The sequence below is a fragment of the Saccostrea echinata genome, unplaced genomic scaffold (genome assembly GCF_033153115.1).
Source record: "Saccostrea echinata isolate AGI-Se365-2 ecotype Australia unplaced genomic scaffold, CSIRO_AGI_Sech_v1 ptg000027l, whole genome shotgun sequence".
Lineage (NCBI taxonomy): Eukaryota > Metazoa > Mollusca > Bivalvia > Ostreida > Ostreidae > Saccostrea > Saccostrea echinata.
The window spans coordinates 2,574,697-2,598,192 of record NW_026889776.1 but is presented as its reverse complement, the minus strand read 5'-3'; the positions used below and the strand labels follow the sequence as shown (position 1 = coordinate 2,598,192).

The following is a 23,496-nucleotide window of genomic DNA, read 5'->3' as shown; positions in this document are numbered from 1 at the left end:
AGAAAGAATGACAGTGTCTATGTTTTGCTATGTCTGTCCGATCGGAAATAAAATAGGAGGTGCATAATGATGCTATGTAAAAAAAAATGTGAAAATCTCATAAATTTTATACAGTGGTAAACGAGGAGTTGCGATAAGAGATGGGTATCCCAAATATTATAAAAAGAAATGAAATGCCAATGTGTTGCTATGGAAAACCCAAACATCTGTCCGATCGTAAAATAGGAGGTGTACAATGACACTATATGTAATAAAGATTCTTTGAAAGTCTCACTAAATTTTATTCGGTGATATAGGAGGAGTTGTGGATAAAGGATGGCTACCCCAAGTGTAGGAAGGAAGGACGGACGGACACCCCCTTCAAAATACATACACCCCACCCCACTTTTCCGGCGGGGGGGGTTGGGGTGGGGTTTTAATAAATGATGAAAACGGCACCAACTTTCGCTCTCGCCTGCAGTCCCACTTTATAGTCCGCTCCAGTGACAGATGAATATTACATGATTCAACTGTTTACAAAATTGTAACCAAACTTTACCATAACTTCATCTTCTAGCTGACAAACTTCATGCAGTTTGATAAAGATTGTAAACTAATACCACATGGGTCTAAAAAATGCAAGTGACTTTATTTAAACAAAAGGTCATATTGAAATAATCAAAAACGGAGCACAATAGTCCACAACACATAAACTTTTGAATTTTTTTCCCTGTTAGACTTTCTTGCAAATGGTACCAGATAGCCTCAATCGATTTTTAAGTTAGCCCACTTTAAATCAGCATATGGTGAGAAAAGCAATAACATTATTCAATGAATCCTACGAATTTCTTTAAATACACCACCTCGAATAAAACAAGAAACAAATAAAACCCTTCAATAAAATAGCAATAATAAATAAAGAAATCATATATATCATTCTTCAGATTAACCTTATCGCCTTTAGAATAAAACTATATAAGAATTTATCTACATACGGAAGCGTATTAGTGCCAACTTTGAAGTTGGAATTACCAACTTTAAAGTTGGAATTACCAACTTTGAAGTTGGAAAAGCCAACTTTAATGTTGGAATTGCCAACTTTAAAGTTGGAAAAGCCAAGATTAAAGTTGGAATTGCCAACTTTAAAGTTGGAAAAGCCAACTTTAAAGTTGGAATTACCAACTTAAAAAAAAAAATTCGTGGCACAAATACGCTTCCGTATCTATTTGCTCCAAGACAACTTCTTTTCTTGAAAGCACATTTCACGCAAAACTTTTGCCATTTTTTAGTAACAAGGAAGTAAAAAAAAAATCAAACTTTCATATATCACATGAGAATTCCTTGTGACAAGACCTTTGAGTATGACCTACCTGGTACATTTGAACATATTTTCTGATTGGTTGATGTTAGGGCTATAATATTTCACATGTGTATTCTTGTGACAAGACCTTTCTTTGTGTACCAAGATTTTCAACCTCTTGACCTTGGAGTTTGACCTACATTTAAAAATTAACTTTAGCCTTGATCTGCCATAAGGGAACATCGGTGTATCACAAAAAAAAAATTACACATCTATATATAGGTTGAATATTTTTAACGATTACACAACATTGAATTTTTTTTGGACCCTCCATATCAAGGTTAGTGCATGCTGCCATCTTGGATTTGGGACAAACGATGAGGTCCAAACCTATGATATAATCTACTTCCTTCAACTCTACATTCAACAGTACCAAAAAAATAAAAAATAAAAAAGATAAATAAAATAAAAAAAACTGTCCGGAATATTACCCGACGTCCTCTGAGAGTATACTTCTGTTGGAGCGAGATTTCGACTGTGACGTTGTCGTTACATCACAATCAGATTTTGCATGGCGGTCCTGCTTTGAAGTGAATCGGCTATTTATCCAAGAAGTTGTTTGGAATATATGGACATTTTGCTTTTGGTGACTTGCTTATTGAGGCTAGCCATACGTATCATTTTTTCCATTTGACTGTATTTGATTATTTATTTGATTTTTTTTTTCAGATACAAAATGAACCATAATCCGTTATGTACATAATCCGAATTTCCTCGTTAATATTGGTTACGTCAGAGACATAATAATAGATGTCTCTGGTTACGTACAGCATTGGTATATATTTAAATTCAATTTTTGATTATTTAAGTTGTGATTCATTAGCAAAATATTTAAACTGTAATTTTTAAGAAATAGAACAGTTTCTTGTGGACTCAATGTAATAGGTATTGAGGTACTGAGTATTCTAAAACTACGCGAATACAGAGTTTGGGTGAAATAAGAAAAAAATCTTAATAGGTTTATATATAGAACAGAACAGAACATTTATTTTCTAATTTAGAGCCCATAACAGACAAGTATGAAATTATTACAATAATAAAGAAAAGATATGCCAATGGATAGTATAACAATTTGTAAATGACATTGCTCATTTCAACAATAATATTGTACTATTTCAGTTAAAGGGAATACTATATATAATAGTGTATGGCTACTACAACATGTTATCATTTATGAATTTGCCCACAGAATTAAGAGTTTCTTTGTCTTCAGTATTGAGTAACCAAAAAAGTTTTTGTTCATCATCTAATGCCGAGAAATTTGGAAATTTACTTTTAATTGATTGAAAAATTTCTTTGATGATCATATTTTTTACATGTTATCAGAAAATGAGTTTCATCATCTACACTGTTAGAGTTACATCTATTGCATAATCGATCTTCTCGAGGGATGTTGGTAAATCTTCCCACTTCAATTTGCAATCTGTGACAAGAAATTCTTAATTTACATAGAGATTTTCTGTGATGAAAATTTTTAACTACTGAGAAATAATTCTCATAACCCCAAATTTTGTTTGAGTTTTACATATGTGCTTAATTTACCATCGGTATAACTTTGTTGACTTGTATACCAATTTTTTACATAATAATCTAATATGGTTTTATGACAGAGTGACTTACATTTATGCTTCCCATAACAAATTACTTCATCTTTGATATTCAGTATATTTCTTAATTTCTGTATAAATGCGAACCATGAGCTCTTTCCATGTACAAAAAGATTTTTACTACATTCATATGCATCTATAAGTAAAGGAAATTCTGTGGACAAATTTTCAAATCTATACCAACTTTTGATTAACAATTTGACAATATCATAATGCAGGGGGAACCTTCCCAATTCAGACAATACTGCAAAATTTGTACTTTTCTTATGAACACCAAGAATATATTTACAGAATTTAAGGTGTATTCTTTCACAAAGTAGATTTCTGAAACAGTCTATGACAGATGCATAGAATTAAAGCATATTTCTAAACTTATAGAATATTTTGCTCCCACTCTGCATTCAGCAAGTGGTTGAATAATAATAATAATGTTAAGGCCTATATCCTATATTCTGTTCAACACAACGTTTTTGTTTTTGTTTTGTAATTAAGATATAGATACTCTAAAGTTTTTTAAAATAATTAATGTATGTTTGGTTGCACATAAATACCATAAACACTTGTTATCTTGACTGCTAAATTTCAATGAAAAGTTATCAGCTTCTATAAACACACAAGGGTCACCCTGTTTGTTACTCCAGTTAGTTAATGGCATGTGAAATAAGATTTATCTGTTTTACTTCTGGTGACATTTACTAATAGTTCATATAACTCAAAAACTTTAGGGTAATTGGTAAGAAAAATGGATGGTATTTAGTAATTTGTATGAAATAATACTTGATCAGAGGTATTGCTAGCTATTTATTTTCATGGTACATTAAATGTTTATGATTATGTGTTATTAAATTAAAGTAGGATCAACATTACAATTCAATGCTTTATACTGAATTTCATTAATGATGCCAAATTTAAGTAAAAGACATTTATAGATATTTAATAGGTTTAAACCTTTTACTATCCATTCTGCAATATCTACTGTTTATATATCTGTAGGTAAACAAGACTCTCCTATTTCAAAGCCAACTTCTACAAATTTCAAGTATATGTAGGTAGGTATATGCATATACAATTTCAGAAAATGATGAAGTTGCATAGTATCTAAATAATGTTTAATTTACTTTATGTAAAACTGTAAAATACCCCCAGTAATTGGTAATCCTTGGGAAATAAGCATTCTGCAGCAGTAGGCTTCAGGACAGGTTGTTACAAGTAATAACTCCCCTCTTACTCCTTTTAGATTCTGCCAGCATCTTTTTTGCATTCTCTTTGTCTTTAGGCATTGCTTGAGTTTAATACGAACATGGATATTATAATAAATATATAGATACAGCAAAGTATTTCACTATTTTTGGATCCCGGGCAAAATGCTTAACAATTCCTTTTGAAATTCCACAGTTATAAGGAACTCTGGTATTATGAATTAACACATATTGTATATTGATTTTGTGTCCAGCAGAGGTTGAAAATAATGAAATTTATATCTTTTGTAGCAAATTTTCTAAGATCTAGATATTTGAAATAATGAACTGGCATTATTATTCTTTAGTTATTTGAAATTTAATTTAAGTTCTCCAAAATAAGATTTGAATTAAATACTTCTCTGAACGTATTTGGTAGTCATACTTGAAGGAAAACAGGTAAATTGCAAATTTGCTATATATACTTTAACAAATTCAGTATATAGATATAATAAAATATGGATATTGTGAAGTTAATTCACAGGGCCCCATAGACTTCATTATAACTGAGTTGTACTGTACGAAGATTTCTCCCTGTGTTTGTTAAATGACATTAGGTTTGTTAAATGACATTAGGAAGAAAATCATTTTTTATCAATGCATAATACTTCTGCCTTTAAGATGTAGAAGCATATAATTCTGAGTCAATACAGCACAATTTATTCTACATCCCCTTTAGTTTTAACAAGGACAAACACTCTATTGCATACCAAAATTTTTTCAGTTCCTTTTTTTTATTATAAAATTGTGAAATAAAAATGGAATAAACTTGATAAAAAATGTCAAAAATTGAGTTTGAGGACAAGAAATTAATATAGAACTTTATTGCAGCAAGAACTTCATTTTTTGCTGAAAGGATCACATTATTTTAAATGGAGCACAGACCTATAGGGCCAGGATTGGTTTTAGTCTTTACAAAAATCTTATCGATTTCCATTCCAATCAATGACTTTAGGCTAAATACATGTAGTTATTTGTTTCTCATAGTTAGATCATTTTAGTTCTAGTCAATGCATGTAGTATGTAGAGATAGGAGGAAGATTTTTATATACCTTACCTAGATGTAGCTTAATTTTTATTGTTGACACATTTTGAGTTTGTTTTCTTGAAAAGCTTTTTTGATTTTTTTTTCTTTTACTTTTCATCATAATGGTGATATCTATTTTAATAATTCTCTTTTTGGTGTGCATGTATTTTACACAGAAATAATAAAAACATGTCATTGATGTATACAAATAATATAAGTGAAATCCAAGGAGTACAGTCTCTGATATGTAGCCCCATTGTTTAAAGACTTGTGATCTGAATTTAGACCATTGACTTCAAAAGTTGGAAATACTATATTTAATAAAATTTAAATATTAATGCAAGCACTATATATTTGTTCAACCTAAATAGACAGACTTGTACTAGTAATATAGATGGAATAAAACCAAATACACTGAACTGATAAAATTCCAAGGTATCAAATTAATAAAGTATATACAACAGTAATCCATTGAAGCTCATTGCAGATGAGAATACCTGTTTTGAGTAACACTGTTACAAAGAGTAAACAATTCTTGTCCTTGAAGAAAATGTTCTACACTGACTTAGGTATAGTTGCTGTTCCACTGACTGCGTTTTGATTATATATAAAATTTACGATTTGCTTTTTATGCCCCCGGATCGAAAGATCCCGGGGGTATATTGTTTTTGTCCTGTCTGTCTGTTTGTCTGTTTGTCTGTTTGTTTGTCTGTTTGTCTGTCTGTCTGTTGTCAACTTTAACCTTGCCCATAACTTTTGATTGGTTGGAGCTATGACTTTCATATTTCACATGTGTATTCCTTGTGACAAGACCTTTCTTTGGGTACCATCATATTTGACCTTTTGACCTTGACCTTGGAGTTTGACCCACTTTTGCAAAATTTTATGAGACTTTAACCTTGGCCATAACTTCTGAACAGTTGGAGCTTGGGGTTTCAAACTTCACATGTGTATTTTTTGTGACAAGGCCTTCTTTTGGATACCAACCACTTTGACCTTTTGACCTACTTTTGAAAAACTTTAACCTTGGCCATAACTTTTGAACAGTTGGTGCTTAGGGTTTCAAACTTCACATGTGTATTCCTTGTGACAAGACCTTCCTCTGGATATCAACCACTTTGACCCTTTTGACCTTGACCTAGGAGTTTGACCTACTTTTGAAAAACTTTAACCTTGGCCATAACTTTTGAATGGTTGGAGCTAGGGCTTTCATACTTCACATATGTAATCCTTGTGACAAGACCTTCCTTTGAATACCAACCACTTTGACCTTTTGACCTTGACCTAGGAGTTTGACCTACTTTTGAAAAACTTTAACCTTGGCCATAACTTTTGAATGGTTGATGCTAGGGCTTTCATACTTCACATATGTAATCCTTGTGACAAGACCTTCCTTTGGATACCAACCACTTTGACCCTTTGACCTTGACCTAGGAGTTTGACCTACTTTTGAAAAACTTTAACCTTGGCCATACCTTTTGAATGGTTGGTGTTAGGGCTTTCATACTTCACATATGTAATCGTTGTGACGAGATCTTCCTTTGGATACCAACCACTTTGACCTTGACCTTGACGTTTGACTTTTATTTAAAAAACTTTAACCTTCACCATAACTTTTGAACAGTTGTATCTAGGTCTTTCAAATTTCACAGGTGTTTTCCTCGAGACAAGATCTTTCTTTGGGTATCAACATTTTTTATCTTTTGGCCTGGATTTTGACTTGCATTTGAGAAACTTTAACCTTCGACATAAGCTACCATACGGGGGCATAGTGTTTCACAAACACATCTTGTTCTTTAATGTCTTTTATATAAAAAATGAACATGCATTAAAGACAGATAATTGAAGTAAGACACACAAACCCCTGTTGAATACAATTAAAGTAGTGTTTGATAAAGCGAGTTTTTAAAATCTGTAAAAGTATTGTGCCAGGTGAATTTGAACCAGACCCTAAAAAAAAATTTGGCTTCAAGAGCCAGCAGTCCAAGTTTTTGAGCTATTCTGTCTATATAAGTCAGTATAAATGAACCAGGTTGTCAAAAACAGTTTCATTATTTTTTAGCTCACCTCGACGAAGTTGAGATGAGCTTATGCTATACCCCCGGCGTCAGCGTTAGCATCGGCATCCCGGTTAAAGTTTTAGGAGCAGGTCCCATTCCCAAGTAACTATAATCCCTACCTGGACCAAACTTGCATGGATGATGCATCTAGGGATGGACACTACCACACTTGCTTCGGATGCTGGATCTGACCTAGATTTTCCAGATGAGTGACCAGGTTAAAGTTTTTGGAGCAGGTCCATTCCCAAGTAACTATAAGCCCTACCTTGACCAAACTTGCATGGATGATGCATCTAAGGATGGACACTACCACACTTGCTTCGGATGCTGGATCTGACCTAGATTTTCCAGATGAGTGACCAGTTTAAAGTTTTTTTGGAGCAGGTCCATTCCCAAGTAACTATAAGCCCCACCTTGACCAAACTTGCATGTATGATGCATCTGGGGATGGACACTACTATACTTGTTTTGGATGCTGGATCTGACCTAGATTTTCCAGATGAGTGACCAGGTTAAAGTTTTTGGAGCAGGTCCATTCCCAAGAAACTATAAGCCCTACCTGGACCAAATTTGCATGGATGATACATCTAGGGATAGGGGTGACCTATTTTAGATAATTCCTTAGTTCTCATCGATCAACATATTATAATTTCATTCAGGGACAGACCTGCCCTGAAGGACTTCTAGGCCAAAAATCATGCAAAAATTGGTGCTTTAAATGGGGAGAATGTTGTTTACCCAACTTTGAGGGTTAATTCTAAAATTGCAAGTAATAAATTTTAGATTCAAAGAGAAATTATTTATGGTAGAAAATAACTAATGAACTATAATTTTGAAATGTGACCTTTTTCTGGAAATTGTTCTCTCCTATAGGTCAGTTCTTTTTAAAATCAGCTCCTTTTGCCTGTCAAAGCCTAAGAATGTTCATCTTGAAATTTCCCTCAGAGCTACATGTATAATTATTACAAGCTAAACCCCAAAACAAAGTTCTCAAAACAGAGCAAACTAATTATTTTTTAACTAATCTGATTTATCTTAGCTTTTACATTTTATTTTTTTATTTTATAGGAACTGTTTCTCTTGTTAAAATATCGGTATTACATTGTGTTACTTATCTGAATGTTGTGGCTCAATGGACAAATGTGATTTGGTTTGTATACCGTAACCAGTTTTTAATTGGTGCAAGAAATGTATATCCACAAGATTCGGGACCTTGCTTTTCTTACAAATATTTATTGGCGCAAATATTTATTTAATTGTTTATATCTCCTTAGTAACAAAATTTAGTTTTAGTGGATCGATTCCAAACTGACAAATCATATTAAATAAATGTTCTAAAAGTTGTTGTGAATGATGGTTGGTTTACAGTATGTACATGTATTTCAATGTTAAAGAGGGTTTCAGTATACATGTACTTTACGCTTTCAAATTCATAAAAAAAAAAATTTAAAGACTAAAATAAAAGTAAAACTTGGTTAAAAAGAATTCTTTTATAAGGTAATCTCTCTTATGAGGAACTTTTTTATGAATCCTGTGGAAGACTTTTCACTACATTATATATTACCAATATTATGAAATCCCGTAAGGAGATTTGACCACCTTTCAAAAAATATAAATGGATGCCTACAAGTCTGAATTTGATTTCTAAAATAAAATCAATTTACATGTAATGTAATTTTAATTTGAAGTAGAATTGTTTAAAATACTGTATTCAGTTATAAATCATATTTCATCATACAGGATGACAGACTAGAAAATAGAATCCATTTGTTGATTTATAATAATGATATGTTTTGAAAAACTCAATTTTATTTTTATTTGCCTCATCATACGAAGAAAAAAGAAATGAAAAAAAGGTTTTTACTGAAAGATATAAATAGGAAATTGCTCTGCATTTTGATAACTATCTGAATAATGATATTTACGCAAAAACTATCTTTATTTAACTTTATTCATTTCAATCATTATAATTTTCCTTTTTTGGATTGAAAACGTTCTTTTATTGTTGTCATAAATTCTTTTAGTTCTTTAAAACTTTCGATTTTTGAGTTTTATGATCTGTTTGCAATTATAGTTAAGTACCCTTCTATAAAATGCGTCATATATTAAATTTGAGTTCCGTGAACTGCTTACTTATTCATCTAATTGAATGTTTTCTGAACATCCTTTTACAAACGTTTATGAAAGGGTTCTTATACCTTTAAATAGAGCACCAATTTATACAAAGAACTTAAATACTTATATGTATGATGTCTGTTAGTTTTATTCGTTCAACCCTGTTTTTCATGTTCAGCAAGATGCGTCATTTTAAACACTCTTAAAGAGTCACTGGTTTTTCATATAAAGAATGTCAGTGACTGGACAATGGGGAGTTCCTGATCACGGACAATATCATATCTGATGTGTTTATCCCTTGTTGGAAATTCTAAATGAAGTCATCATGATAACAATACCAGCTTTGTTTCATCCAGAGTGTACTTAGAGCATGGTGGATACTCAATATTTACCAATACCCTCTACAGTCTGATTAAGAACTTTACATAATCGTATTTATTTTACTTTCAGGTCAACAAAGATTAAACGTCAAAACAGAATTCCGTTTCTAGAACTGCTAAATATAAATTTGATAACAATTGGTCTTTCCGCCTATAGGTATTAAATCTCCTTTGAAAGTGTTTGATTGACACCTGTTACCTGCCATATATACCTGGCCAGGTAAACGATTGGATAAATTGTGCTCCTTGATCAATTACTTGATGTTACATTTTCCTAGTGCTGTTTAATATTAACCATAATGCCGCCTACTGCTGAATCTGTGCTACTGCAAAGAAGACCTGTGTCAGGGCAGAATAGGATAACCTCACAGTTTCTGCCCCATGCCCCCCCTTCAGACCGTCCCTCAAGCTCTCGTTACAGCCGGTGTGTGATGAGAGATACAGTAAAAATGCGTATGAAGATGACTGAAGACTCAGAGGGAGAACTTGTTAATGGTTCTGATTCGGATGTGAGATTCCAGTTCTTCTACAAAGAACCCTGTCTTTACAGCCACCAGACATACAATAATGCCAGCAAAATTTTCTCAGCTCTGAGACATGAGAGTCTGGAGGAAAGAGAGAATCCATACCTCAAAAAGAGGAATAAGGCTGCTCTATCAGAGAGAGATATACCCCAACTTTACTTCTCTAATGACCAGGATAAAAGACTGGCCTTTGAACTGGCATTTTCCACCCTCAAATGTAAGTCAAATTCTTTTAATATGGCTTATTTAAATTACAAATATGTCCTTTATTATATGAGTTATTATCCATTGTTAAGAAAAAAAAATGTTTTAAGCATTGTTACTCTTTGGTTTTTTATTGAGTAAAAGAATTGTTTTTATTCCTCTGTTTTTTCCCAACCTTATGAATTGGAATAATTTGTTGCATTATATGATTTAATTTGAAAACTAAAAACACCAGCACTTTTTCAGCTATTTTATATTTCTGATGCCTTGAACATTAAAAACCAGAATATGTTTATTCCTTTTCCATGGCAACTGCCTCTGTCCTGTAATTTAATTAATCAGCAATGTTGAGTAGAGTTTATGGAGTTCATTTGAATTTGTTTAATTAGTTACTCATCCCATGATTCATTAATAAGTAATATTTAATAAGTACAGGAATTAATCTTAAATTAAATCCTTCAGGCAGCAATGGTACAACTGCTCCCAGTGAGAGAGAGAGTATTATTTGAGTGTACATAGCACAGATTATGAATAAAATACACAGTTTAACTTATATTGCAATTAAAGGCTCAGGGGACTGATAACAAATGCCGTATTAGGATACACCAAATCCCCCTTTATTAAGTTTATGCCCCACTCAAATAAATGTGGAGCTTTTTAATATGATTCAGTAAGAAGCTTTATCTGACCAGAAAGTGGACCAGGGGGGAAACTTTTATTGAACTGATTACAACATTTAGAATGAAAAATGGCACAAAATAAAACCCATTTTAAATTTACAGTGTGATAATTTCAATGACTGGTTTAAAAAGAGTCTTCTTAAACTGTAATTTTTTTTATTCTTAAAATCGGAAAGTTTTGATAAAAATATGAAGTTTATTTAACCAGTTCTTATTTAATCATTTCAATATTTTCTTTATCCAATTATCAGAACCATTAAGAACATAAACCTGACACAAATACCATCCACATTTCACAGAAAATCCTTTCCTTCAAATTTCAGTATGAAGAGATTTTAAAATGAATGACTATTCAAGTATAATGATTTGAACGTTTTCTCCTGCATGGAAGTTTCAAAAGAATGAATTGTTGGGATGAATGGATTACTTAATGACATTGAATGTTTATAAACCTGTATACAAGTTAAATATACCACAAACAGTTAATGAATCAGAAAATTGGAAAGCTAGAGCCATTGAAAAGTTAACCTATTTAGGGAGTAGGGAATTGAGTTAAACCTTTGATATCCATACATGTATATCAATGGTGATTTTTACAAGGGTTCATTATTTTGTAATATCCCTCAAGACTTTTCAGTCTCCTTTAAGTTCAGCTAGGCTTAACCTAGCTAATTTCACAGAATGTTAGAGCTGAGGTCACTTTAAGAATTCATGAAAACATTGATGAGTTTGACATATTGACTGAGGTGCACACCTTAGAACTATATGACTATATAAGAGCCGTGAAGCATCGAGTAATGCTCAACCCATTACAATAAAGCTTTCTTTTGATCATCCTTTGGACCTATCAAACATGTATAAAAAATGAAGTTCTCTATAGATCTTGAGAAAGTCATTGTTTGTTGATTACAAATGGAACCAAAGACATTGTGATAGTCCTTTGTGAGCCCTGTACTATTTACTGCGAGTAATGTTCTACACTTTCTGACTCCTTCATTAGACATGTTTTTTCACAGAAATTTCATGCCTTCCACATTGATTTTCATCCAAGTCGGTTTTTCCTCACACTATCAGAGGGATTAATTCTGGTCTCTGGTAGAATTGTGCGCAAAAAAAGCCCCACATACCGTTAGTTTTGATTTTATCTTTTGATCTAGTATTGAACTACCGGTACTTAAAAATATTGACTTTAATTATAGGACGTACTTACTGTGTATCATATATCAAAATTATGAATTAATCATACTGAAACAATATTTTTTCTGATATAATTGCTGATATGACTACCACATGAAATAAATCAAGAATCTAATGTATATTTTATCAGAATTAATGTATAACTACATGTACATCAGTATAACCATTTCCTTTAACAGAAAGTTAAAATTGATGACAAAATACTTGAGAGACTGTTTGGAAATGCTTCAGAGGACAATGCGATTCTGATATTTACATGACAATTGTCCTTGTAGTCATGGTAATAGATGAAACATTATAATCTTATCAGGTGACGTCATTGGTTATTCCAAACTGGACAACACAAAACATCATCTGTTCTAGTGGACACTGTCAAGAAAATTGTATAGAACATTGTTGTTTACTCTTAATTGAAATAAGGGGCTTGTTTATTTACAGTGTGGGTTTTATTAAAAACCGAGTGCTTTACCCCAATGCACGATCAGACTTATCATTTTACGGTCAATCACCAGATTAACGGTTGGTCCTGCACACCCTTGTGTTTAGACCTGTATTTGCAACTTATCAAACATTTAAATTTTACAGAAGCCAAATATTTGGCACTGTGATTGATCTCTAGGAAAACTTTGATCCCTCTTACATTTTTAAGATGTGACCTTACGTATAAAGAACTGATCAACATCCATCAAAATTCCACAAGATGGTACAGTCTCAAAGAGGGCTGGGTATCTGAAATCATTAAAGACTTCGGTGTCACCAGTTGACTTGGACTTTTATGAGAGTTTGAAGCAAAGGTTTTGATAACATGACACAGAATAAAACAAGTGCTTGAAATTATCTCTCTAGTTCAACAAATGGGTATAATGGTCAAGATTGCCAGAACATTAATATATTCCAATCTTGATGGGGAAAAAAAATCAGTATTCTGCTTTGTCCACAAGAAAAATAAGTCACAGACTAAATCAAAGTATAGGGTAAAAATTAAACATTTAAGATAGAGCTATCTTAAGGTAAAATTAAAAACCTTTTTCTTTCCCCTCCCTTCAAATTGTTTTGGTTAAAGAAAAACACTTACAGCAATAAAATAAATGTCATGAAAGGAATATAACTATAAATTTCACAAGGTCTTATCATTCATCCTTTTTTTCATTCTGTAGAATAATTATATTTTTATACTTATATTTATGTTTAGCTAAGCAAAACAAAAATGACTTATGTCCTCACATATCTCGACAAAGCAACATGATTTGCAACAAATATGTGTATAATCCTCCGACTCCAAGACATTTTAATATGACGGCTCTTAAGCATGATGGCAAACTCAAATTTTGAGTTTAAGGCAGTAATAAAGTTTCCCACAAAAAAGGAATCAACTGTCAAATTCACCACCAGCAACCAGTGATAAAATTCCCACCTATACAGCAGTGACCGAATGGCCAGCTGAAAGGTTGCAGTGCACTGGAAGATGACCTACAGTTTGGTCAGCATGCTGATACCACTACAATAGAATAATCCTCCCAATGAATGATAATTGAAATAGCTTTCCCATCGAAGTGTTTGCACAATACTCCATGAACTTCTTTGAAAGTGATAGGTATAATCTACAAGTTGTGTCTCCAGAAATATTAGCGTCCAGGATCACTTCCTAGTGAGAACTTCTTGACATTTATAATGATAGAAAATCCAGAAAGCCTTCACATTTTTATATGTTATGTTTATAAATATATTTCATATATTTTAATGTGTGGAGTGAAATAAAGATTTATATTTGGGACCCAAAGACCCCACAAGAGTTGCAATTTAAACACTGTGGCCCAAAGATATTGCAAACCCAACTATCAACCAGGGCAGATCGAGTCAAGGGCTCTGTGTTTTGGGAAACAATGTTTTGTGTTCTTATTGTTCTAAGGTCCCACTGTTGGTTTATTATAAACCTGCTGGAAGCCTTGTCACTATTGCTCACTTCAAGCTGAAATTTTGTAATTGAAAAGGAGGGGAAAGTTGAAAAAAAAAACAAACACTCCTGGCCACAGGTTATAAATATTTGACCAATTTTGTTTTTTTAAAAGATGATTTAGGGTAATTTTTTATTACCTGTTTTACTTTTGGGGAAACAATAACCTATTATGAAACATGTAAAAGTTTGCACATGCATGCTTATTATATGAATCAGGAAGTTTTCATTTTGGATTTTGTCTATTAGTTAGATTACATTCCTTATGTTTTACAGATCAGCTATTGTTTGAAGAGATACTCCAGGACTGCGCTTTCTTCTCTACCTTTCCAGAGGTACGACTTGTTACATATACTCTGCTGTTTTCTATCATTAATATGTGAAGCTTTAATCACTACTGGAATATATATATATATAGAGAGAGAGAGAGAGAGAGAATATTTTTTAAAAGAAAAACAAATTGAGTGAAGGGAAATAATTATTGAAATCTGGAGTTTCTTATTTACACCTTTTTAGACCTATATATAGTTCTATTAAAGGGACATGTTGATATACATAAAATGGATAGTCTCACAAAGAAAGCACCAGTTTCTTAATTCACTTCTTCACAGTTTCTTAATTCACTCTTAACATTGGTTGTGGTAATTTAACTTTCATTAATTAAGCCCCTTTGTGTTGGTTTCCAAAATCAGGTTATATATGCAGAATCTGCTTTTTTCATCATTTTTCCCTAATACACAAATTCATTTCACCTATGAGATGCAAAGATAATTAATATGTAACATGACTAATGTATTGGATGTTTATTGTGAGTAATTTTTGGTACATACTATATTCAATGTAGTCATAATTAATTTAAGTCATATACTAGGTTAAATCCAAACTGATTTATCTGTTCATTCACACTCTAATTATGCAAGGTAATGTGATTGCATTAGAAAAATTATTGACGAACTAATGCTTTCAGAAAAAGGTCTAAATGCCTGGGGATTCTGAAATAATGGCACTGCTAAAAAGCTAACAAAGTTTAATGTGGTTTGTAAATGGAGAACCTTGTAAAACAGTAGTTAAGGGAAGTGTTTTAATAGAAAACTTGTTTGAACATTTGTAATAACAAATAGTTTTTCCAATATAAGATAAGGAAAGTTGGTGCTGCAAAAGGGGCCAAAAATTAACAAACTACTGCATGTGACTGTTAGGAAGTAATCAATTCTATTTTTAATTTTAGATACATTCAGTGAATGTCATTCGAAAGAAATCAATCAATACCCAGTGAGATAGTTAATGAATGTTACAATCATTAACAGATTTCAAAAGAACTTGAAATATCAATGTGACACCACATGAAAAGTAAAATCAATTTTTAACTTTAATAATACAATACAAAACCTTGGTTGATAAGAGCAAACCATTACTAAATGGTGTTTGCTAGCTGCACCAGTCAGGTATCTCATGATTGACCCTAGAGCCAGTGAGAGAGATGAAAAAATAATATGATTACAAAGTCAGGGATCTGAAATGCCTGGTGAAAAATGCAATATTGAACATGATTTTCATAGCAACACTTCTGTAGATATTTGAGGTATTATGATTTGACTGATATAAAAGAGAGATCAATGAACAGTCGTAGAAATATCAAGGAGGACTCTGTTATCATTGTCATGTTATAGAGGCGTTTACTTCAGGACATTTACCCACATCAAACCATTATCAATACAGCATTTATCATGCATGTTTTCAATTTTATTATATGGAAGTTTGCATAATCTTTCTCGAGATATCAATGTAAACAAAAATTTACATTGATTTTGATAAGGAACAAACATTTCAAATAAAATGCTATAATACAAGGAGATTTTATCTCTGATCATAAAGTTAGGAACTGTGAGAGTATACCTATAACATTTTTCTTCACCCTTGTCATTATCCACAAAACTAGCCTCATTATTCATAGGCATGAACTTAGGTTACTAAATATTTATATTAAGGTGTTACTATTTACAGTTTGTTGAGGACAGTGGCCTTGTGATGGTGATGCTGTGTGATTTTCAAGGTCGAAAGTTTCAACAGAGAACCCCCCTTCCTGGAGAAACAACCCTTCCTGACCTCCTAGAGATAGAACAGGCCATTCTGGAATGTAAGACCCACCTAAATGCTGCTCTGGCCCGACACAGAATTAAGGCCGAGGCCCCCTCTTTGGACCATCTTCTCCCAGACACAGTGAGGAGCAAAGAGGAGCTAAGAAGCACAATGCCAGTGTATGGCTGGGTCAACCACAGAAGGTCAAAGTAAGCCAGTGACCTTCAACTCTTCTTGTTCTCAGTTTTACTGGCATCTAGATGGCCAAGAATCAATTACCAGGGACAGTTAGAACTCAAACCATTAAAACATTGAATCCTGCAGAGTCCTGAATGTTGGATATTGATTTTAAGAAAAAATTCAAATCATATTTTGATTAAAAACTTAAGAATAGATTTTCTGCTGACCCTTTAAAACACCACTGTTGTTTCACTGTATGTATAAACTTCTATATTCACAAAGTAGCTTCAAATGTCAATATTTTTATAATTAGATCTTTACTTTAAAGGCCTTCCTAATATTTGACCAGAGAAAAGTGGCTTAGGGTGTTCATTTGCAATGTAAATTGAAATCTCAAGTTTCTTATAATACCTTCAACACATAAAGGTCTTACTAAGTTTTTCAACATCTGAACTTCTTATGGATTATCCTGTTTGCTGTTACAATGGACTACAGAAATGTCATGGAGATGCATCACAGAATTGTTCAATTTCTTGCACATGCAAAATTAGTTAGCAAAATATCACAAAAGACAATCGTAAAAACAGTCCATAAATTATCATAATGTTACAGTGCCTACAAATTAGTTAAGATTTAAATAAGGAATAAATCATAATACTGTATAATTTATATTCTTTAAGAAAAAATATACTAAAGAGATTCTCTTGTATTTCAGTATGTCTGAGGTGCTAGATGCCTTAAAGGATGATCACTACAGATTAGTGAGTTCTGATGATGCTTTGGAAGGGAAGATGTTCTGCGTGGACTCCTTGTGTCATGATGTATTGATGTTCTCTCCAGAGTGTGTCAATGACCTGGTCCAGAATTACCTTGTTACAACAGGAAAGTTAGTCCTGCAGGTAGGCAAGGACCAAAGAATAGTTGTCCAGAAAACCTCTAACGATAATTACAGTACTGCTCTTTTGCAGGGCAACATAGTATAGTTGGGTGAAGTTTTAGTTGGCAGATAATTAAATGATGTCTATTTAACCAAATTCTGTTCTGTTATATTGCACCAAACTATATCAGTTTACCCAATGAATCTGCTGTCCTTCAGGATAAGTCTAGCAGTATTGCCCCCCATTCTGTGAAGTACTTGGTTGGGGAGGATGCGGACATCATTCATGTCAATGTTGGATCTGGAATGACCACTGCTCACATTGCCAGTCTGTTAGAGGCAGACAACCATAGCCATATCTGGGCATTTGGTGCTAAAAATCCCACAGAAGTCAGGGACAACATGGAGAAACTTGGGGTTAAAGGTCAGCTTGATCATTTATATATATTTATTTCTATTTTAACAAAGAAGTCCTTGTACAAAATATATATATATAAAGAATTCTGTGGTATACGTATATTTTTGATAAAATCCCAGTTAAATGAGTACATTAAAACTTTCTAATCTGGACACCACTGGTCCCAAAAGGATTGTTTTTGTGAAATATATTTTAGAAGGTTTCAATTGCTTTTTTTGTAGGGAAAAAAATAAGTAAGGAAATGTGAATTAAGTTTAAAACCTGAATCTATTTTGTATCCAAATATTTAACACCTTTCCTCCATGAAAATATTACTTCAAAGAATATAGATTTTATTGGCATTCAAAACATTCAGATTTTGAGTTCGTTGTTTATTTATCATAAATTCAAAAAAAATTGTTGAAGCTGAATTAAAAAAAGATCAATACTCCCCCAGGAAGAAGTATATTCCAATAGAAGGATAGACATGAGATTAATAATTAATTAACTTTTTCTACCCTGACCTCTTTAAGGTTGTAATGACCCTTCATCAGTAATGTATCAGGCTTGCTTAATTACTTGATTTTTATCATGGGAGCCAGAAAAAGTCTCCCATTTGATAGTTATAAATAGTGAATCTATTATTGTGTTAGTGCACATGGTCTTGCTGTCCAGGTAACACAGTAGACTACGTGATAAACAGGAGAAAAATCAAAGAGCTCCATCCCTGCACCCTTATCAGTTGTTTTGGTCCTAATTGATTGTCAGGTTTATTAGCCAGCAGAGACAAATGCACATGATTGATCATGTAATTGCCTACCTAATTGGTAGTGAGAATCAGAATTACATATATCATTCACTAATGTCAATAGGGGTATTGGAGAAGACATTAACCAGCAATGTCAGCTGGCTCAGTTCACACTTTGTTCCCAGCTTTTGGTCTTATTTAAGACATCCTGCTCCTCAGCAATTTTTGATAGTTCATCTTCATATAATTGACCGTGATAGATGTCCGTATTTAGTAATATATCGCTGACCTTCAGCCTGTAAATTATCTCCTTAAAACCACTGTTGACAAAACACTCGAATTTTCAATAAATTATCTTTCAAGTTGTTGAGAATTGAAGATGTGTAATTTTCTGGTTAACACAGTATAAAATAAGTTTATTCCCCTGCTATAAATCAATTTCATCAATTTTTGTTTGCTCATTGGCATGCAATAACTTCTCTAACCATTATAAAAGCTTCTCAATCTGTACTTATGCAGTGCCAGTTCTTTGTGAAAACAGTGCAGAGAAATTAGATAGGTGTTCTTAATCATGAATTTTGTTTGAAAATATTTTAGCAATTTATGACTGATTTGAGCAAATGTTTGGAATATGATCTATGCCTAAGTACAAGACTTAATACTGAAAAAAGTGCATAGAGATACGTATAATTCTGAAGTTTTCAGGCAACTTTTCTTCCTCTTATTGTACAGATTAATAAAAGTAAAAAAAGTTAGGAAAGAAGGATATTTTGTGGTGTGTATTTGGTCAGTGTAAACAAGAGTACAAACCAACTGAAAATTCTACTGTAATTTGTATAAGTCTGATAGATCTAAATAAATTCAACACAGGAATCTATTCATTTGCCTTGCATTATCTGTTTGCCAAGAATTATTTTCCCACCCAATATAATGGAACCAATTCCATGTCAACATGAAAACAAACAAAAATTTATTTCACAAGGAGTAAATAAAAGTGTACTGTATGTACAAAATTTCATTTTGTATCCATACAACACTTTGTAAAAATAAATTCAAAAGTTTGCTATATAAATTTTATTATTGCTCAGTAATTTAACATAGCAGTATAATGTCGGGACAAAGATCACAGTGTTCAACAAAATCAAATGTATGCCTGTAGTTGTTTTGTTTATTAATATGTGTACATTTTTTATTTGGCTATAGTGATATAGTATTTGTAGAATTGGTAAATACTTTTGTAAAATTTACCATAATTGGGAGTTCTGAACACTAGACACTATAATACCTTATTGATAAAATTTATAGGTGTTAAAGTAATGACGGAGAACTTCCTGGATATAGAACCTGATGATAACAGATTTAAGAATGCTAAAGTCATTCTCATCACTGCAGACTGCAGTAAATCAGGCATTGCCAATCCAATAGACTTTATTGTCAATGAGGGCGAAGGTTAGTATACTGTATATTACATGGATTTTATAATATATTTGGGAAATATACAGACAGTAACACTGTGCTTTTTTTTAAGATGACAGTAATGACTTGTTTTTTTTTCTGGGTTTTGCAGATATGAAAATTTTGAAAGATTTATCTATTGGAGATACAGGCCTAAGCAAACTTGGAGATCTGACAGCGAAACATACAGAGCTTCTAAAACATGCCCTAAAATGTAAGTATATACCGGTAATTTCTTAGCATTCTGTGATGCATTAAAAGAAAAATCATCTTTTTTAGAAAATGGTTATCAGGGTCTGAGTTATATTGTTGATATAAACAATTTTTTTTTTTCAGTTTCAAAAGTACAAGCTGTAGTGTACACCACCCGCTCCATTCATGATGTTGAGAATGAAAATGTTGTATCAAAGGCTGTGGAGTATATTAATTTGGTACAGCAAAGAAAGTACCCATACAGAGTCGTTCCCCCTGTCATTCCTTTCTCTAGTGAGGCCATAGACAATAAAATAGGAATTCATGGGAAGTTTATCAAATTTCGACCTACAGAAAAAACAAGTGGCTGCTTCATTGCTGTTGTAACCAGAGAGGTATGTAGTCATTACAGTTGATTAAAAAACATATTTTTTTTAATCTTTTTGAAAATTATGCAATACTTTTAAATGATCATTATTTTTACCTTTAAGCTGTAAATTTTGTTGAACAGCCTGAAGACTCTAAGGAAGCAGCCAAAGATGTTCTTGCCAGAGCTCAAGCTAAAGGACTACTAAGTGGTAAGAAACGAAACAAGACGCAAGTGATAGAGGGCGACCATGAGAATGGGGAGGCTAGTAACCTTGTTAACGGACATACAAAGTCAGAGAAGCTTCTGACAAGGCGCTCCAGGAGATCAGAACAGAAGCTGCCCCCTCGTAGTGCTATATCTGCCCCTCATGCTACAAGTCCTGTCCGCAGTTACATACACTCCCCTCTCCAGGCTCGCCGCAGCTTGCCCCGCCCCAGCGGGATTGCCGTGGGGACACGACTTTATAAGGATGCCTCCAAAAGAGAATCATCAGTGAGGAGAGATAAAGTGCTTGTAGCAGAGCACCTGAAAATCGTCAAACATCCAGCCCCATTCAGGTGAATACTTTTCTGTTGGATGATGTTTATGTGGTTGTCTCACGGTTAATTACAAATCACAGTCTGCTTTTATGTGCATGAACTTTGCAATTGTCATGTTTTAATTTGTATGTAAATGTAATCGTATTTGTCTTGGCTATCAAAAGGCCATTTTTAACCAAAAGTTTATGTATCGGTCACTGAAATCCTTATTTCTTGTTAATTAAATAACATGGGGTACAAAAACGTTCTTGCAATAATTGTGAACTAGTCAGTATTATGATATTTCTACCTGTTTTATGGTGCTATTGGGTACGTTCAGCAGTCACCAGAGTTGATATGTTTCTGTCTCACTGTTTTACATGAAAATGTACGTCTTTGTGTTAAAATTGTGAAGTGTACTGGTATTTTTGTTACACTAAGATGCACAATTTATTTTATGTGTAATAACATATTTGTGCTAAATCTGTTTTTCACAATGTTCACTAATTAATTTTGTGATTTTCACAGCCAAAAGTAACAAGCATGGTCAGGTAATAAAAAATATTGTGCATGAAAACCAAAGCTGCATTGTTAATGATAAGCTCTTTCAAATGGCTTGCAACTGAAAATGTACCTTAATTTGTATAATATAGTGATCTGTCATATTTGTAAAAATACTTTGTCTTGAATAATGAACTATGTTATATTTTTATAAATTCTGGAAGCATTGCATCAGTGCTACATTCCTTACACTTTTAACTGTCTGCTTTCACTATTCATGAAGCTTTCCATTTTCTGCCTTATGATACTTGTTCATATTTACTGAATTCTACAATTTTCTGAATTTTTTCATCAATTTGAAAATTTAAATGCATTCATAAAATAATTTCCTTTCACAACAGTCGTAAAAAGCACAAGAAGTCTAAGAAGACCAGGTAAGCTTTGTAGCCCACAGGAAAACCCTGACCTTGCATGATCCTATCCAGACTGTTCATCTACTTCATACATAGGGTGTATAGTTATGTGAGGAATAGTTAAGCATTGTAGTGCATTCATATTGCAGCATGTTAAAATGATACATTATTACCTGTCCTTGTTACAAAGCCACTTCTGTGCATACACTGCAGGAGACCAGCTCTTAATGCAAGAGCACCTGTCATATCATAATTATCAGACACAATCAGTCAGCACAAACAACTTTATCAAGGTTTTAAATTAATGTTGGTTTAAGGCATGCTTTTTTCACTGTCAGGTTCATTTTTAATTGACCAGAATGTTTTGAGCTTTCACTGAGAATGCATTGTTCATGTCAAAACATTGTTCTTTTAAAATTCAGTGTGGTTATGTGTGCCTTTGTGTTGACTGGAAAATCATTTTCAATACCTGGTACTTAATATATTATTGTTCGTGTGCATCTCTGACTTTGAATATTTAATCTTAGGGAGCCTAGCAATCACTTACGTTTAAACAATTCCATTTGTATAAATTTTGTTATTCCAGTAATGTGACCTTATTAAGGAGATTAAATCAATACATCTTTTTCATATTTCCATTAATTACTAAAAGGTATTTAGAAAGTTATCGAATCACGTCCAGTCACCCAGGAGAAATCAATTGTGCAATGTCAATGTACAGTGCTGAGAAACGTGAAGTGCCATATAATGTGTTGCTTTTATTTTATGAATGTATAAACTGAGATTAGCCAATATTTATGTAAAGTGCACAGACTTTTTTAGCCTTAGACAATATTAGTGCAATTGTTCCTTTTTCTGCCAGGCCTCAGGGCTGCTATGGTTATCTTTTGTTGTTGTATATAACATATTTATACACATCTGTGATATCTAAGTGAATATGTATTGTTTTTCTGTTATTGATAGAAATAAAAGGTAATTTATTATATTGTCATGTCTTGTTATGTGTCACCATGACAACAGAACTCTACACATCCAGAATGGACTAAATGTATGACATCAATAAATGAATAACATGAGGCACATGGGCCATAATGCTCACCTGAGTCAATATGGCCCTGCCGTTCTCATTAACAAATTTTTTCTCCTACATATTCCTACGTAAAAATTTGATCCCTGTTGTAGCCCCATCCTACCCCCAGGTGTCATGATTTGAACAAACTTTAATCTTAACTGAGAATGCTTCCATAATCATTTGACTAGTGATGGCTTTGCTGTTATTGAAGAGAAGATTTTTAAAAATGTGGCTACATCCTACCCCTAGGGGTCATGATTTGAACAAACTTTATGACTAATAATGGGTTTTCTGTATTTGAGATTTTTTCCTATATAGACTTCTATGTAAAACTTTGATCCCCCACTGTGGCCCCACCCTACCCCCCGG

At 32.9% G+C, this 23,496-nt stretch overlaps 1 protein-coding gene across 3 annotated transcripts; it reads left to right on the top strand.

Moving 5' to 3' along the window:
• The first annotated feature begins 1,880 nt into the window (after positions 1-1,880).
• On the top strand, positions 1,881-22,129 carry LOC133193432 (putative methyltransferase NSUN7). 3 transcript variants are annotated; one of them, XM_061329373.1, is made up of 13 exons: positions 1,882-1,925; positions 3,940-3,995; positions 9,837-10,507; positions 14,602-14,660; positions 16,330-16,613; positions 17,300-17,483; positions 17,681-17,885; positions 19,912-20,055; positions 20,174-20,275; positions 20,398-20,648; positions 20,765-21,180; positions 21,670-21,692; positions 22,044-22,129. In XM_061329373.1, the coding sequence occupies exons 3-12, from the start codon at positions 10,066-10,068 to the stop codon at positions 21,677-21,679; spliced, it is 2,097 nt and encodes a 698-aa protein (XP_061185357.1). In that variant the 5' UTR covers positions 1,882-1,925; positions 3,940-3,995; positions 9,837-10,065; the 3' UTR covers positions 21,680-21,692; positions 22,044-22,129. The 3 variants fall into 3 exon arrangements, with proteins under 3 accessions (XP_061185356.1, XP_061185355.1, XP_061185357.1); XM_061329372.1 differs by lacking the exon at positions 21,670-21,692 and having other exon boundaries at positions 1,881-1,925; positions 9,924-10,507; positions 22,044-22,115; XM_061329371.1 differs by lacking the exon at positions 21,670-21,692 and having other exon boundaries at positions 1,881-1,925; positions 22,044-22,115.
• Positions 22,130-23,496: the final 1,367 nt, after the last annotated feature.